At 34.7% G+C, this 18,077-nt stretch overlaps 1 protein-coding gene across 1 annotated transcript in view; it reads right to left on the bottom strand.

Moving 5' to 3' along the window:
* Positions 1-18,077, bottom strand: part of TMPRSS11F (transmembrane protease, serine 11F) — a 46,800-nt gene that overhangs the window by 12,583 nt on the left and 16,140 nt on the right. The window contains exons 2-6 of the mRNA XM_004681259.1: positions 17,559-17,710; positions 14,284-14,402; positions 4,516-4,586; positions 2,707-2,870; positions 561-599 (exon numbers count right to left, since the gene is read on the bottom strand). Coding sequence (XP_004681316.1) covers positions 561-599; positions 2,707-2,870; positions 4,516-4,586; positions 14,284-14,402; positions 17,559-17,710 — 545 coding nt within the window. The remainder of the gene's footprint in view (positions 1-560; positions 600-2,706; positions 2,871-4,515; positions 4,587-14,283; positions 14,403-17,558; positions 17,711-18,077) is intronic.

Raw genomic sequence — 18,077 nt, 5'->3', positions numbered from 1 at the left:
ATTTTAAAACTTTAGCTTGAATTGTTAGAGAATATTAAAAGAAATGTTTAAACAGAATGTTAAAATAGAGTGTTAAAAATATAGTTACATATTTGGTAACATCAAGAATATCTGTAATTAATTTTTTTTACTGTGTTCCATTAAGCATAAATCTTACAATTGTATTTATTATAAATTTATAAATTCAATTTTAAAGAATATTAAACAATAAAAACATGAAAAGTTTGGCTTACAAAACCACAGAAAGACAGGTCGAGGAGGAGGAAAAGAACACAGCAGGGAGGGAAAGAGTACAGTGGGCTGTGGTGGAAAACTGGGCATCTCCCAGCTTGGGAGTGGTGTGAAAAACACCGGAAGGGGAGATCCTGTACCTCTGAATTATAGACCATGGTGTAAACTGATGTTTCATCTTAATAAAAATGAATAAATACTTTTTAAAAGTTTAAAAATAAAAAATACATAGCTAAAGAAAGGCTTGTAAGTTCTATTGCTAAATTTTTTTTGTGGCTTTTTAAATTATCATTACTAAGAAGTACTTAATTGTGGGTTTTAAAACTTACGGCTGCTGAGTAGATTCCTCATCTTTCTGCTGTCGATAGCTGGAATAAACAAAACACGAATTAATTGGTAGAAGAACATGTTCCTATTTTCATGTGATTTTTAAATGATCATGATCAAAATGTTTATTATCTAACACATCCATATTTCAAGGGAGCATGGTATTTTATAGTCAAGTAATTTATACTGTAACTCTGATTTCATCCAAAATGTAAAATTTTACTTTAAAGTAAAAAAGGCTCACTTTGTTGTTTTCTGATTTTTACTATGAAACACACACACACACACACACACACACACACACAAGAATTAGGAAAAGAATGGGGAAAGTAAATAAATGTCCCTATTGATTTCTTTGGGACCTGTAGTATAAGTCAAAAAGGAAGCAATCTTAATTCCTATCACAGTTGATATTCGCTATACTAGATGTAGCCATAGATGTTTGTTGGGCAAATGTCTAGTGGCCGTTGTTCAGAAGTCAACTATAGGGATCTACAGTCATCACAGACTCCTCACAGTCCAGTTTTCAGGGACATGTATACAGACAGTAGGAATTCAGTAAATTCAGATTAATGATCTACTCTGAGTGAAGATTCTCCTTCGAGGTGACTATGTGAAAGGCCCTTGAGGCATGAGCTCTTTCTTACACAGACCACAACTTCTCCTTTCACTTTATGTGTCACCTCTAGAACATCTTTTTCCCTTTAAAATTAGTGCATGTCAGTGGAATACTATTCAGTAATCAAGCCATTCACAGAAACATGAATGGAGCTAGAAAGGATTATGCTCAATGAAATAAGTCAGAAGGAAAAAGAAAAATATGTGATACTTTCACTAATTGGGGGAACATGGGGGAACCAAATAAAGGATCAGGGGAAAATAGCAATTAAAACACAATAAAACAAAACAAGAATAAACAGACAGCTATAAATCAGAGACCTGCAGGGGAAGGGGAGGGAGAGGGATTGAGAAAGGAGCAGGATGAGCACACAAGTCTGTGGTGATGGTGTGTGGGTGAATTGGTGGTGGAAATACATGGCAGGCCTTTCCTGTCTTGCCCCGCTGCTCCCCTCCACAGTATATTTCAGTCAGTCTGCCTGTTCTGCTCCCCACTCTGTGGTGAATCCTCTCACCCCCTGCATCTCTGGCCTGTACCCCAGTTCTTATATGCATAAATTTAAAAAAAAACGTAAAAAATGAAAATTTTAAATAAAATTAGTATATGTTTAAGCTCTGTTTCATTGGATTTTTTTGTTTGTCAGAGAAAAAAATAGAAAGCTATGTGATGATTTTTTTTAGTGACAATGGCTTTCCTAGAAGAGAAGATGAATTACAAATCCTACATAAATTTTCCTGGACATTTCACTTATCTTTAATGAGAGAGGTGCAAGTGGCAAAAAGAAACACAGGCAGTAGAATTTTGATTATTGAATATGGTCCCAGAATATAGTTATTTTGATATTGAAGCAACATGTGTAAGTAAAGCTCTGTACACATGACCAAAAAGGCTGAAAAACTATTTTAAGAAAACTATAAGAAGCTTTACAACTGTAACATGTCTTTTATAATAACTAGATATTTTTCAAAAATTCTTGTTAAATATCCTTTACCTACACGTAATTTTAAAATTTTGTATTACGTTATCATTGGTTTACAATACTGTACATGATGCAGGATAATAATTTCACACCTTTTCATATCTATGTTACTATACAACACCCACCACAAAAGTACCCAGAATTCTCTATCATTGACCAGCCCCTTTGTTCTCACCCTTACCACATCCATCTAGTAGCTTCAATTTATAGTTACAATTAAAGCATTTGTTTTGGTTTAGTTTCATCTGTTTCTATTTTGTTTCTTTATATTCCACATATGAATGAAGTCATCCTGTGCCATTTATGGTAATGCATTACAGACAATTATATTATCAGGAATTGCAATTTAACTTGACCATTACAGCTAGACTATACTATCTAAATGTTATATCTTAAATTTTTATAGCTTTATTCCACACACATAAATATATGCACATACTGACACATTAAATTCTTAAGTGGGAGAATACATTGATCTAAATTTGATCTAAATTTTTATTAAAAATAGGGAGGATTGTGATGGACCCACAAAGATGATAAAAGAACTTACATGTGAGTGTAAATGATGATTTGTTTATAGTCAAAGGCAACTGTTTTGTCTTCAGACTTTGATATAGAATTTTTTCAATTTTTTTCTTGATTCTCTCGGCACTACTCGTAGATGGGTATTGAAACATGAGCACCATAACAATGTTCACACCGTGTTCATCTGGACTGAAGTGGAAAATGCAGAGAAGTAGAGAATAATAAAGTTTGTTCTCTTTAATCATTAGCTCTTTTTACCAAGATTCACATCAAATTTTTAAAAAAAATAAGTTATATGGATATATCAGATTTCTAAAGTTATCTTTAGTTATACTGGCTAAGATGCAAGGCTGAAAAGAATTGTTCTCTCCCCTTCTTTAGTTCCTAGAGTACAGGAGGTTTTGAGAGGAGGTGATGTGTGTGAAATTATACCTTTTGTGCATTTAAGTGATTTAGTTTTTAAGATATTGTTGGTCCAAGTTGTACCTATCATCATGACTCTTCAGTAGTGCTAGGGGAGACACAACATGGCTCATCAAACCCAGTTGTCTTTGCTTCCTGAGAAGAGAGCTAGATTTCAACTCCTAGCCTCCATTAGGCTTTATGGGAATTCTGGTAATTTCTTGGCAACGAATGCCTTTCATTCATGTCCCAGACCCTGAAAACATCCTATACCATCCTCCATGCTTTTATTTTCCCTTATTTGCTAATCAGATGTAGAAGTTCCACAATCTTTATTCCACAACCCTCCCCAATACCCACACCATGGGTACAACTTCTTACTCTTTTGGACTGTAGTATGGAAATGAAATAGACTTTTATTCAGTTAAGTCATTGGTGTTGTGAGGTTTGGTAAACAGTTGATGTGTGCTTGATAAGTGGATGATTAAAGAAAACAGTTATATAAGGAAACTATCTGATATTCAAATATATAAATATATACTGTAACATGTAGGTCTTGAAAGCTTCCACTTGTTTTTTAAAATTACTTTCATTTGTACCATACAAACAGAAAAAGAACAAAGGAAGGAATAAAGGGAGAATGAAAGGAGACAGAAATGAAAGGCAGGAATAAAAGCAGGGAAGGGGGAGGGAAATAAAAGCCATGTCCTCCCTGACCACATGTGCGTGTACTTTACCATCAAGAAGTGAAGGAGCCAAATAAGCGTGTGTGTGTGTGTGTGTGTTTGTATTGATAGCAAGAGACAAAAATTTAGTATTTGCATCAAAACAGGTAGAAAGCAAGATAAATTTGAAAATGCCAAGTCATGAATAGCTCATAAGATGCAGCCCTAAATGAATGTATTCTAGTAATTTATTCTAGTCTCTGGCAACTAGTATATTCACATAACGTATATTGTCTTTTCTTAGAGCATAAAGCTAAACAAACATCAAAATGGTAATAAAATACAATAACATTAAGGGAAAATAATACTGCAGAGAAAGTAATAGTCTGATTGTTGGGTGCTTTTAGAATGAGGACTATCAAAAAGATCTGATCTAAATTTCCCTTGGCCCCTGGTTTAAGGAGCAAATTATATAAGCAACAACACTCTCTCTCCCTTCCCTCTCTTCTCTTGGAAATACCTTGTTTTAAATCTAGTAGGCAACACTGTCTCTTATTGTAAAGCACTTTACATCTTTCTGTTTTAAAAGAATACTGGGGAATAATTAGGCGTTATAAACTGGGAATAGTTAGGCGTTATAAACTGGGCTGCTCAGGATTTATAATATCTTTGTATTCGTGCAAAGGTTTACTAGTGGAGATGAGTGGTTGTGTTGATCAATTGTTCTTAATGATAATGGCTTGATGTTGCAAACCGAGTTTCCATACCTTATTCTGACAACATGTGATTTGATAAACCGACCCCCTCCGGTATTATCACGTCGAAATATCCTAGACATCTGATTAGAAAAATTAAAAATAAGAAGCATTAGTCTTAAGAAAAAATGTTATCCTCATCTTATCTAGAGAGCTGAGTAAAGACAAGGATTTTAGTTTATTCCTAGCATGTGAAATGGTTTATGCACACCTGGCAAGTCTAAATTAAGTTCTGGTCCTTGAAAACTAAACAACAAAGTTGTTCAAATTTTTCTAAACCTTTTTAAAATGGAATAAAATAATATTTACCTCATAGATGTTATTTTAAGGATAAAATGAAATAATATATCACACATTTCACACCTCACCTGGCATATAGCAAGCTACTAATAATATTCAATATGGTTGTGGTCAAATTATATGTGGGGGGTTTTAATTAATTTTTTTTTAATTGAGGTAACATTGGTTTACATTATTGTTGGTATTTTGGAAGTATCGTATTCTCCCAGCTCTTTAAACATGGCAGCTTCACATCCAGCCTTATTTTGCCTTATTCTCAGATATGACAGTATTAATGTCAATTTGTTTATTGTTATCCCATTACTAGAGTATTCTACATAACAACCTCTGTCATATGATACTGACACCTTGTAGCCACCTTTCTGTGGCAGGTGGACTTTCACAACTGGAACCTGGAATATGTTTCACCACATTCCATACATAAGCGTTTTATTAGCATTTCCAGCCTAGTCAGTTGAAGGATTTTTGGATGATCAGTGAACTGACTTGTTAAAGATGTCTGCTGAGGCATTGAATTTTGTATCCAAAAGCACTGAGCTGAGTTTCTGAAATCAGAAATTACAGGTCCATATAAATTACCTATGTCCCACTTCTGTGGTAAATTTTGCTCTACAATGACTACATATTTGAGGAAAAGAGAAGATCGCCTCCCTTTCTGCAAGATCCCTCCTGCCTGACTGCTCTAAACTAACAACAATGGTCATAGAGTTTAGCTCCCAGATATTAAATCTACATCCCTTCTTCAATCCCACCACCATGGTCTAAAATCAATTTTTTTTTCTGTTTGCATGTGGCAATCCAAATTTTCCCAAGACCAAAGGCATTTTTCAAAGAAATAGAACAAATATTACTGAAATTTATAATAAATGACAAAAGATGAAAAGGGAAAAAAATATAAGTATCATGTTTACAGACTGTATACTATAAAATCATAATAATTTAAAAAAATACAGCACTAAAACAGAAACAAACATTCGGACTGTTGGAATAATTGAGAGCCCAGAAATGCAATTACACATTATGGACAACTAATCTTGTATAGTGTGCCTAAGCTTTTGTAGCAGTCCTCTCACTGATAAATTATGTGGTTCTGAATGAGGAAGTTAGAAAGTGGGGATAGGCAGTGAGGAACTAACTGGGTGCCCAAAACCCATTCATTAATCTGAACAATCAGTGGGTATGAGGAGGGTATGCTAAGTTCATTTATCAATCTCATTTAGAAACAATCATTGGGAACCAGGAGGGACTTATTCCAAGTCCCGGTTGAAGAGGCCCATTTATCATTCTGATTGGAGAATAATGATAGACCTGGACAGTACCCCCACCAAATCAATTAAAAATAATATATTCAGGCCCTCCCTGGAGGCACAGTGGGTTAAAGCACAGCACTAAGAAGCTAAGGCCACTTTGGCATGAGTTTGGTCCCGCCCCAGATGTGATCCACATGGCTCAGCAGACCTCTCCTGACCCACCCGCTGTTTCCCTCAGCAGTGTACTTCCTCAGTCCCCTCAACAGTGTACTTCCTCAGTCCCCTCAGCAGTGTACTTCCTCAGTCAGACTGTTCTGTTCCCCACTCTGTCTCTGGTGAGTCCTCTCACCGCCCCTGCACCTCTGGCCTGTACCCCAGTTCTGTATGCATAAATAAATAAATCTTTTTTAAAAAATGAAATGTTCAGAACACCAACACAATAACACAATAGTAATAATCCATAGCTGGTTCCAAAAAAGTAGGTCAGGTAATACGGGAAGACTGTGGACCTTGGACCTGGAAGGCCTGCCAGACCTAGCTAGTTTGTCAGAGACACAATGTGGAAACACCCAACAGCCCAACCCCCATTCCCTGCCCATTATACCTATATGAACTGCTTTTCACCCCCTCAGTAGCTACCCATTTGGGACACCTCCATACTCAGAGAGATCTCCTGTTCTTCCTCTTATCTGTCAATAAATCTCTTGCTTTTCTGTAACTTTGGTCTCCCATTGAATTATTTCTTCGCCAAAGACAAGAACCAAGAGAAAGAACTCCAGGCCTGCTCCCAAAATCCCAGTTCTATCCTGCTTTATCTTTCCTCCTCTCAGCTGTTCCCCAAAATGCTAGCAACCATGATGAATCCCAAACCTACAAATGTAGATACTTTAGACTCCAGTTTATCTTCTAGCATACCTCCTTCAGTTTGAATTCCACAATATTGCTACTCTGTTAGCCCTGCCTCACCTGCACCTTCAAAACATTTCCTTACGGACTGAACCATCTACATTTTCCTAATCCCACTACATTGGTTCACACCTTCATGACTCCACACAGTCATTTCCCTCTTCTTAGAATACCTCCTTTTCCTCAGGCAAAATTCTTCAGTGAAACTGTCATTTTTCAGAAATACCACTAACAAATTATCTTTGACTTCCTTTCCTCAAATTGAACTCTTCTTTGAGTCTCCCAGCATCTGACACATGATTCTATTTTCGAGTTATCACATGAATTTAGAACTGTGTCTTTTGCACCCTAGACTATGAGCTGTATGTTAGCAGTGAGTGTATCTTATTCAACTCTGTATCTTCTATATTTGATACACTGCCTGGCTTACAGTAAACATTTAATGCATATTTGATGAATATATCCATGATCAAATGAGTAAATGAATAATCAACAATATAGTAAAAGAAAGAGATAAAACACATTGTTTTATGGGGGAACCATGCCAGTGTAAACAAGGTAGGACGAAGGAAACCCAGTGGTTGCCTCACTTCCATGCCAGGTCAAACAATGGGTTTGGCTCACTTAAATGAGTTAAAACATTTATGACTGATTTTGTTAAGCGTACTTGAACTCAGTCAGTTCCATCTCTCAGGGGACAAGAAAAAATAATCAGATTTTGATGTCTCTGTATTTTGTTTTATTTTCTTATTGTTGCATGGGTATATCTGTATAATTTGTATTAGGGTAGTATTTAAAAGTTTATTTTCCACCCTTTATTTTTATGTTTGTTGAGGTATATTTATTGAGTAAAGTTGGTTGACAGCATTGTAGCTGCTTTGGGGGCTATAGTTTTAAACCTCTACAAATAAGTTTTCATAACTTCCCAATACAAGTGTCCCAATAATTCTCAACCATATTCCATTGGGCACACTCTTTCCCCTATTCCCACCGTGCCACCATATCCTTCTGGTTACCTCTATTTTGCAGTTAGATGTGAAGGGTCCATCACTGGTTTATTTTTAACTGATTGTTTATTTCTCTAAATTACACATATAAGTGAAACTACCCAATATTTGACTTCTGACTTATCTCACTTAAAGCTCTTCTCCAGTTCACTCAGTGTGGTCATAAATGACAAGAGATCATCTTGTAATGATGTAATATTTCATTACATACACCACATGTTTCTGATTCACTCCGCTGTCTTTAAGCCCTTCGGCTCTTTCCATGACTTAGCTCTTATAAGTAGATCTGTAGTGAACATAGGAGTTCATACATCCCTTCAAATTAGTATTTTTATATTCTCTGAGTAGATAACCTAAATATGGACTTGCTGGTTCATAGAGTAGGCTGATTTTTTTCTTAATATTTTGAGGAATCTCCATATTGTTTTCCATAGGTATTGAACCAGTTTACACACCCACTAGAGTGTACAAGAGTACCTTCTTCCCCAAATCCTCATCAGCACTTAGTGTTTCTGGAGTTTTTGATATAGGCTGTTGTGGTAGATATGAGATAGTATCTCTTTATGCTCTTGAGCTCTGGTATTATTATAAAAATGGTCTCTGAATGTCTTAACTGTATATAGAAAGCCACTTTGGAAAAGGACCAGGAGTCTGCCATATTTGAGTATAAGAAATTAAATACAAGAATGCTTTCAAACTAAGATATGATTTTAATGATACCTTGGTATCATAAGGTATCAGTCTCTATTTAAAAATGGGTAGGTTATGTGGTACAGCACAGTCTTGGTTCACCCACTAATTATAACTAACATGGATCAAGTTCATACTACATGGCTGGCATTGAACCAAATTAATTTGCTTAAACCTCATACCACCTTAACAAGGAAAATGCTATTCTTACCAATCTCACTTTACAGATGAGAAACTGGGGTTCAGGATAGTTAAGTAAACTTAAGGTGACATGAGAAGTGATGGTCCTGGTGTATGAACTCAGGAATTTGGTTTCATATCTTTTGTCTAAATATATGAATGACAATGTATCTCACACTGACAATCTTGAGTTACTTATCTACTTTATGACAGATCAGGGTGGTGTGGTCAGAAAATTCTTAAATGCCTTAAATAGATCATTTAATTTCTAAATCTAAGTAACCTTGATAAACATATCCTCTTATGAGGTTGCTTTATTTTCCTGCTCCTTAGTTTAACAGGACGAGGGAAACTTTTTCCTTTTTAACATCTAACTATTGTTATGAGCAATTTCTGAAGAAGATTATCTTATATTTCCTGAGATATTCAGTATCTCAGTAATATAAATTCAGCCCAAATTATTAAAGTAATCATAGCCTTCTCTTTTATAGACCAAAATTAAGAATAGATTATTTTATTAGAGATTATTCTACTTAAGACAAGATAATTTCTCTGTTCATGTTAAGATAGAAAAACTAGTTCACCTTAAAATTAGATAGCAATTGTCCTTGATTTGAACTTCAATGTTAAAAAAAAAAAAAGGTGAAAAGAAAATGCATAGCTCTCTCTAATAATGGTGTATCCAGTTACTCTCTTTGACAAGTTTGAGCTTGCACCTCCCTGTGGCTGGCAGCTGCATTCAGATTAAGTCCTCATGGAAAGTAAGTAGTTACTGGAAGCCAACTAGGGAATCAATTTCTAGATCCACCTGTGAAAATAAGTCAGGCAACTTATGTAGATTTTCTGCTACTGTCAAGGAAACATGCACCAGCAGAAGGCAACTATACCAACAAAGCAAATTCCTTATCCATTCTCTCTCCATGAAAACGTTTTGCTTCTCAAAGGGATTTTTCCTTCCCATGAACTCCTAAAATATTAATGGTTTGATCCATACATTTGACAATCATATTCTGCACTGTGGCAGCTCTCCTGTTGTCAAATCATCTTATTACATAAATGTTCAGTTAATATTCTTTTCCATACTCATATCTATATGTAAACCATACTATAAACCCCAAATAAAGAAGAACAGGGCTATGTAAACTTGGAATTTCTCACAGCCTGACAAACTCTTCCCTCCATAACTTTCGCCCTCCTCCCTCCTTTCTTTCCTTCCCTTCTCTCATATTTAACTAAAATTGTGACTTTGTACCAGGAGTATTCCATTTATTATGGAACGAATAAGACAATTTACAGAGCAATGAAAGAAAGGGCAGCAGAGTGATGATCATGCCTCAGATAATCAGGAGGCCTAAACCAATAAACAGTTTTTACCTATAATCACCACCAGCAAGTAAAATTGTTCTTCTTCTTTTTTTTTTTTTCTTAAACTGAATTCACTTAAATGATGATGAGTTGTGATGAAAGAGAATTGTACCAGGTATTTTTTCCTTACTGAAACTGCATATTCTGGGCAGCTGTGCCTAGCTCCAGTTTCTGTAGGTGCTGATTGGTAATACCTCACATATACACTTCTGAGGCCTGCCCTGCTCTGACCTGAACACTCACCCAGTGCTGTCTGGGAGCCTACGCGCCACCTTCCCTAAGATACTCTTGTGGATGTAACACAAACAATCCAGCCCTCTTAACTCGGGGCAGAACTATCTCTGTGATGTAATTTAGACTCTACATCTCCCAGAGAAATAAGACAGGGACTGCAATTATGAAACCACACTTTTGTCTAGTTTTGTCCTTCCCTCTTACTCTCACTTCCTTACATTTGTGTGTATAAAAACTGTTGATAATAAACCCGCTTCATCAATAACAACCTTCACAGATTCTACTTCTTGTGATCTGATCTATGTTATAATAAACCATCCATAACTGGGGCTAGAGAATGCTCTGCTAAGTATTTGTGTTATGGAGTCCATTCCTTGGAAGATATTTTTCAATTTGAAAGTGTGGATTTTTTTAAGTATGTAACCAAGGAAAGAGTTAATAAATTGAAGCTATTAGAGGTAATAACCTGTTTTCAACAATGAACTTTTCATTGTATGTTAAATAGTATAGTTTCCTTAAAATAGGGGGAAATTTTAAATACTTCAAATTTAGTTGTTACAACTTTAGAACATAAAGGTCACAATAAAAAGTGGTATTATAGAAAACTGTCACTTTTTAAACTTATTTTATTTTGCAGTGAAAAACTTTCTCTTGCTTTTTGTGAATTACACACCAATGGCCACCCACTTTTCTGTCTTATAAACTTCCTACAGAGCCTAGTTGTATCAGTGATAGCCATTCATCTGAGGTCAACCGATTATCTTTACAAATAATATAAAAAAACATACTCCAGTTGAACAATATTTGCAGTTCAAATTCAAAACTGGTTAGTGTATTTGTTCTGCCTGCCTGAGCAAACTAACAAAACCAACTCTAAAATCAGTTGGATACAGAGAAACATAAACATTATTAGGGGGGAAAGTGTCAATATTGTCAGCAAGTATTTTGGTTTGAGACAGTGTCAGCCAAACTGCACATGATTAAATCACTTAAAAAATTTTGGGGCTCCCTGTTGGCTCACGGGTTAAAGTCTTAGTGCTACAAAGCTGTCATCTACCACTGGGGTATGAGTTCTATCCCAGGCTGGGAGCTGGCCCACATGGCTCCACACACAAAGGATCAAGGCTACTCAGTCAAGAAGAGAGTCAGACTGTAAAGTTGAGACATTATGGTATTGGCACATGAAAACCAAGTTGCTCTTTGGAACAGACTAGAGAACCCAGCAACATCATCCCAGTTCATACATTGAAATTTGATTTGGTGTCAAGTTCTCCTGGCAGGCTAGCCTAGAAAGATCTGACTGTTCAGTGGTGCTAAGAGAACTGCTTATTCATGGAGGGGGAAAAACTTAAAATACCTAAATCAAACATAAATACAAATACCAGTTCCCTATAGGACAATGGCTTAAATGCATAAAGGAAAAACATAATTTTTAAGAGACAGTGGCATCCGGGTCAGAAAGGATTTCTTGTACCGTACGAGGACGCTAGTAGCAATAGAAAGGAATGATGCATTAGCTAATTATATTAAGAACCTAAGTTCATTGAAATATTTTATAAAGCAAAATGAAAATGGAAACCACAAATTAGAAAAAATATTTTTAATTATACCATGTACAGAGAATTCACTTCCTGAAAAAAAATATGTTTTTAGGAATAAACTTTAAAAAGACAAAAAATGTAATAAGTAGGTGAAAATGAGTGTACAAATTTATAAAGTATAATATGTGAATGGTTGATAACCATCAATGAACCTTAATAATCAGGAAAGTGCAAATTTTATCCATAATGCTGTATAATTAAACACATGGGGAAGAAGTCAATTTGTAGAAAATTTTGATGAGAGAGTAGGGCTAACATTAAACTCCTTCTGGTAGTAATGCTAATGCCTACAATCCCAGTGGAAAGCTATTGGTTAAAATTTGCTAAAGCTGAGTCTTATCATCTTCTAGGACTCAACCGACTTATAACCTAGACATACTCTTCTACGTGCACTAGGAAGACATGTACTAAGCTGTAAGGATATTAATTAGCTGCATTATTCATAGCTATCAAAAGTGAAAGCACTCCATATACCTGCCAACCAGAAAATGAATAAATATCTAGCAGGCTATTTTTTTATGGGTCATTCTACACAGAAGCAAAAATAAACTTACTGCCACGTGGATCACATGGAACTACATTGAAAGCACAGTGTTGAGGAATGTAGGTATAGAAGGATATAATGTGTTCCATTTACAGAGTCTAAGGGATACAAAATTTCACCATAAACTATTTGGGGGTAATAAAACAATAGAAAAATTCAAGTACAAAGTAGCTGTTTTCCTCTGAAGAAGAGAAGAGAACATATAGAGGTTTCTGGTAATGGTAAAATTCTATTTCTGAAATCAGATGGTGGGTTATTAGATATTTGCTTTATAATTGTCCCTTAAGATATTTCATATACCATTTAAAGTTTAATATTCCAACAAAAATAGAGAAAAGAATACCAAGATATATCATTAAGGAACTTTAGAAATGGAGAAAAAAGAAAGAAGTACAAAAGATTCTAGAAAGTGACAAGATCACCCAATAAGCAGCATGTTTTCTTAACAGCTACATGAAAGCAAGTAAGACCTTGAGATGATCTGAAGGAAAATGAGCTTCAGTTTAAATGTCTGTATTCAAACTATCAATTGAATTGAATTAGAATGAAGGACTTTCATCTCCCATGCACTTTTTTAAGGAAGATACTAAGAACATAATGTACCATAGTATGGAAAACATGGGATGCAAGAAGCAATGGATTTCACATACTAAAGTAGTCCTGTCCTCACCCAGGTTACCTCCCTGAAGTGGACCTAGAAAGCAACCAGTTGAAGTTGAAGCAGAAATCATAAAATTTGATAAAGAGAATTAAGAAAGAAAAATACATTGAGACCTTGGACGTATCCAAAGACACAGTAAAACAGCAGAAGTTTGGAATTGTTCTTTGAACCACATTTAGGATTGTGGCAATATAATTGCAGAACACTTCTGATAAATGACAAATGTTATTTAAACAGCTGTGGAAATGAAAATACTGCTTATTGTTTTTCAATATTGAAAATTAACCCATAAAGTGATAACTATTGATAGCTGAATAGATTTTAATTTCTTTTCCAAGTTGTAAAGAAGTCAGAAAATGGAGAGCAGAGTGAATAAATGATTGGAGTACTAAGTCTTCATATTTTAATTAAGAAATATGTTCTTCATTCTGTGCATTTTTTCACCTCAGTGTAATCCCCATGTACTTCCCACCACCAATTCAATTCACCCATGTGTCGTCACCATAGTCCCATGCACGCTTCCCACCCAGCTTTGATCTATTCTCCTCTCCACCCACATACATGCTTTTAATGAACAGAAAATGAAGACTGTTTTGGTGGAATTTCAGCTATGGTAGGTAAAGGTTTAGCTTGCCTAATATACTTTAAAAGTTAGAACTGTATTAATAAATTCATGCTTTTAAGGGGAACCAAAATATTTGAGGAACCAAAATATTTGAGGAACATAATTTGATGTTATATAAAAAATTAAAGACAATATACTTATATGTGTCTTTATATCCTTTTACAGTCATTAAAAAACAACCTAAGTGTTAAATAAGAATATCTGTTTCAACAGTTTCCTTAGGTATTAATCAGTTGCCTCCTCTAATCTATATACATTTAATTACACATGAAATTATTCTTTCTTTTACATGATCTACATAGTATATTCTCATTTTATAGATGTTGAGGTACAGAGAAGCTAAATTCCTGTAACAATCACATTCAAAATAAAGCTGAAAAACATTAATAAACTTTAAAGAAATTCTATTGGGCTTACCATTCTCTCAATTTGATGACTCCTTTCTGTAAATTCTCTTGAGGGTCTCACACCATAATTTTCTTTATATTTTATATTTGTTACTTTAAAAGAGGCAAGATAATAGAATGACTTATCATCTGAAAGGTAAACATAAACAAAAGACCCATACTTAAGTAAGTCATTTCCTGTCACATCACAGGAAATAGTCTTACTATGGAACAACTTTCTTCTTTCTCTCATGAAGTAAAATTGTTCTTTAATAATTAAAAGTTAAGCTTTTTTATAAGTCTATAAATGAGTGTTGAACTGAAAAAAAGTTATAATAGACTCACTCAAGTTATTTGAATTCATAAACATCACAGCATTGAAAAGGCATGGTAAACCAGAAGCTTAAGTAGTTCACTTGTTTGCAACTAAGCTTGTTAACATAATATAATGAATATGTACAAAGAATAATGTTGCAGTTTTCAGTTAGACTTAATTCAAAGACATTGATTAATAAAGAATTTCAAATATGAATATCCCAGAAATTTCTCTAAGCCATCTGATCGAAACAGCCATCTCTGAATATTGTCTTACTTCTGATGTTTTTGATGTTATTTGAATTAAATTCAGATTTTTTCAAAGTAAGCACTAATTTCAAAATCTATTCTATATTCAAACACAACCCACTTTGAATTTTGTTTTCCATAGACACTAATAAGGAAAACAAGACATTTTGTAAAATATGACCCTGAACAAATCACAGTAAAAAATAAGTGTATACTTCTACCTCCTTAAAGCAGAGGATATATTCTGTTCCTCTACTAGGAAAACTGGGTGAAGAACAGAAAGCAGCTTCAGGCAGGGAATTGCCAAAGTAAAATGCAAGGAGTTGAACTGGGAAACCTTTTAAAGAAGTTGGGGAAACTTGACCAAAAAACCCAATAACTGATGCAAAGCTTTCCCCAAATAGCTGAGGTTCTGAGGCCTAGGCTCCTGCTGTGCATAGGTATGCTATGCTCACTAGCAAATCCTGATATCCTGCTCCAGAGCAGACATTTTCTTTTTTAGAGGTCCATTGTCCAGAGAACTATGTGAATGAATTGACCGTAGTCTTCATGCGGGCATTTTAAGACTTGGAAGTCAAGGAATTTTCCTAACAAGATTAGGCAGTACACGTGTCAAATAACCTGCCTACTGTTTAATTCATTAGCACCCATTTGTAGACCTGAGACCCAGGACCCTTGTTGTCATCTCAATCACATCTAATGTCCATATTAACTTATGATTCATATTCTGTGCTGGAAACAGTCCCTATATTTAACAGTAATATCCACACACAAAATAACCCACCATTACAGCTTGTTATAAAACTGAAGGGTTCCCATGAAATATTAGCATGTGCTACTAGAGATGCAGGTCTCAGATGTGCACACAGTTACTGAGTTAAGGGCCCTGTCCAACATAAGCAGGGCTTTACTCATGTCTTGATAGAACCTCCATTTCTGCAAATTCTCTCCAGTTGAATACCACCAGGAATACACGTATAGTTCAACAAGTTCAGTTTATTTAAGTGCATTGAAGCTAAAATTAACACACATTTTGGGAACAATAACATTTTGTTCTTTGATTATAAAAAAGACTTATTGCAGGATATAAATTTAATAAAGTAAGATGAGGCAAGAAGTGGGTAACTTCTATATCATTAAATCTCTATGGTTTTATGTATGGTTTCATTCTTATATCTTTATGTTTGGATTATTCCTGTGAAATCACAAAGCGAATCACAAACTTCAAAAAATACATATTATTTCAGATGGAAAAATAAATGAAACATGACTATTTTGAAACTGGGTGAGAAATACATGGAGGTTCATTGTACTACTTTTATGTTGGTTTTAAATATGTATTAACAAAAGATATTTAAGAATTTAGAATGAATAAATAACTCCTGGATGATCCTAACTGTGGTAGCCTCAGCCATCAACTATTTGTTGATATGAAAAGATAAACTGAAAATTATTTAAAATTTCAAGATTTTATTGGCACACACATTGATTCGAATCTGGTAGCAACAAATCAAAAGTAGCTAGAGCCCTTATCCAGTAGGAACCAATCAAGATTTTTACAGAAAAGACAGGGAAACAAAGGCAAGAAAATTGAGTAAGTAGTTACCTTATGTGGGTCAGCCTTGTCTGCTGCTTGTCATTGGTTCTTAAGTCTCATTTCCTGTATACAACTACACTGTGTCTAGTTTCTTTTGTGTCTGTGTGTCTAATTTAGATTTTGACTGGTGTGTGCAAGCTGACAAGGCATTAGAGCCGTGTCAGTACAATGAACTTCCTGGAACTTTAATAATTGCTGACTCTGAACTTTTTATCTTCTGACTACATCTCTATCATGAGTTTCAATTCTCTATAAACTGTCTATGGGTGACTATTTGTTGGATGTATTAGTAGGTACCTTAACCATTAAATAGATTTAAAGTAAATATGTCTTGATAAATATGAAAAACACTTCCCAAGGGACATAGTCATTTACCTATTTCTGTCCTCAAGTCCTTCCTACTTCCTATATTTTCTATCTTCAAAAATAGCCCCGCCATCCACACAGTACCCCCAAAGCTATACTTCATTCTCATTTCCAACATTGAGTCTTTCAGTCTTTAGGTTTAATGGATAGCAGCCCATTAATATTTCTAATTCTTTATCTCACCTAGAAAAGGTACTCTTAACTCAGGTCCTCATCAACCCCCTAGATAACAGCTAACCAAAACTAAATGACAGTCTGTTAAGGAAGAAGTCCCATTTAGATTTTCTATCTTAAATGTAATTACTACAATTTCCCAATACTAAATCTTAGAGAAATCTATGATCTGATATTAATTAGTGAATAGGTTCTAACAATATAACAATCAATTTTAAAGATTCACTGTTCATTCACACACTCAGTTGCTGCCAGTGTGCAAGTCAGTCCCTTATCAGTATCTGGAAAAAGAAGCAGCTTCCTACTAGTCCACCACTATACTCCATTGTGCTTCATTCCCTCTGTTCTTAAAATAATCTTTTTATTCTTCTTTTTCATTTTAAACATTTTTTTGATATGTTTGTCCATGTAATAAGTCTATCCAGCAAGTTTTACTCACTGGAAAGATGCAAGCAGGGTTTATTACCGAGCAAACTATAATTTGACTTCAATATGACATTAGTAATTAAAATGTTAATATCATGCAAATGATTTTTTTTATACAACAGAATTTCCAGATATTTACATGTATCACTGAGGCAATAGAATGTGACCTGGATACTTACCCTCCACAACAAAATGAGTAACAATACCAATTGCAATTCCTATGATTGCTACAATTGCCAGTGTGAAAAGAGCTAGCCTTATAGGGTCCCAAAATTGCTGTCTCCTTTGATAGTGAACTTGTGGGTAATCAGCTTCTGAAAATTCAATTGGTCTGTAATATAGGAAATAAAAAGACTATAAAAAATTCATTATAGTTTACTTTAGGTTAACTTACTGTTTCTGTAAGAAAATAGTTTATACTGCTAAACAATAACAGAATACTCAGATGTTGAATAAACATAAGATTTTAATTTATATGCCCTCCCTCAAAATCCCAATCACAATATAAAATTTGGTTACAGATATTGATAATCAAGTGAGACTATCTTCCTAGTGCATTTTATCTGACCTATTGGCATATCAAAATGCAAGTGGTAAAATACAAAACCCACTATCTAAAAAAGATAATTTATGAAAAAAATTCACATTTTTGGCCCTCCCTGGTGGTGCAGTGGGTTAAAGCACTGCACTAAGAAGCT

This window comes from Condylura cristata, unplaced genomic scaffold (assembly GCF_000260355.1).
Source record: "Condylura cristata isolate star-nosed mole 26May11 unplaced genomic scaffold, ConCri1.0 scaffold00012, whole genome shotgun sequence".
Classification (NCBI taxonomy): domain Eukaryota; kingdom Metazoa; phylum Chordata; class Mammalia; order Eulipotyphla; family Talpidae; genus Condylura; species Condylura cristata.
Note: the sequence above shows the minus strand (reverse complement) of the source record. Positions and strands in the feature narration are given on the sequence as shown.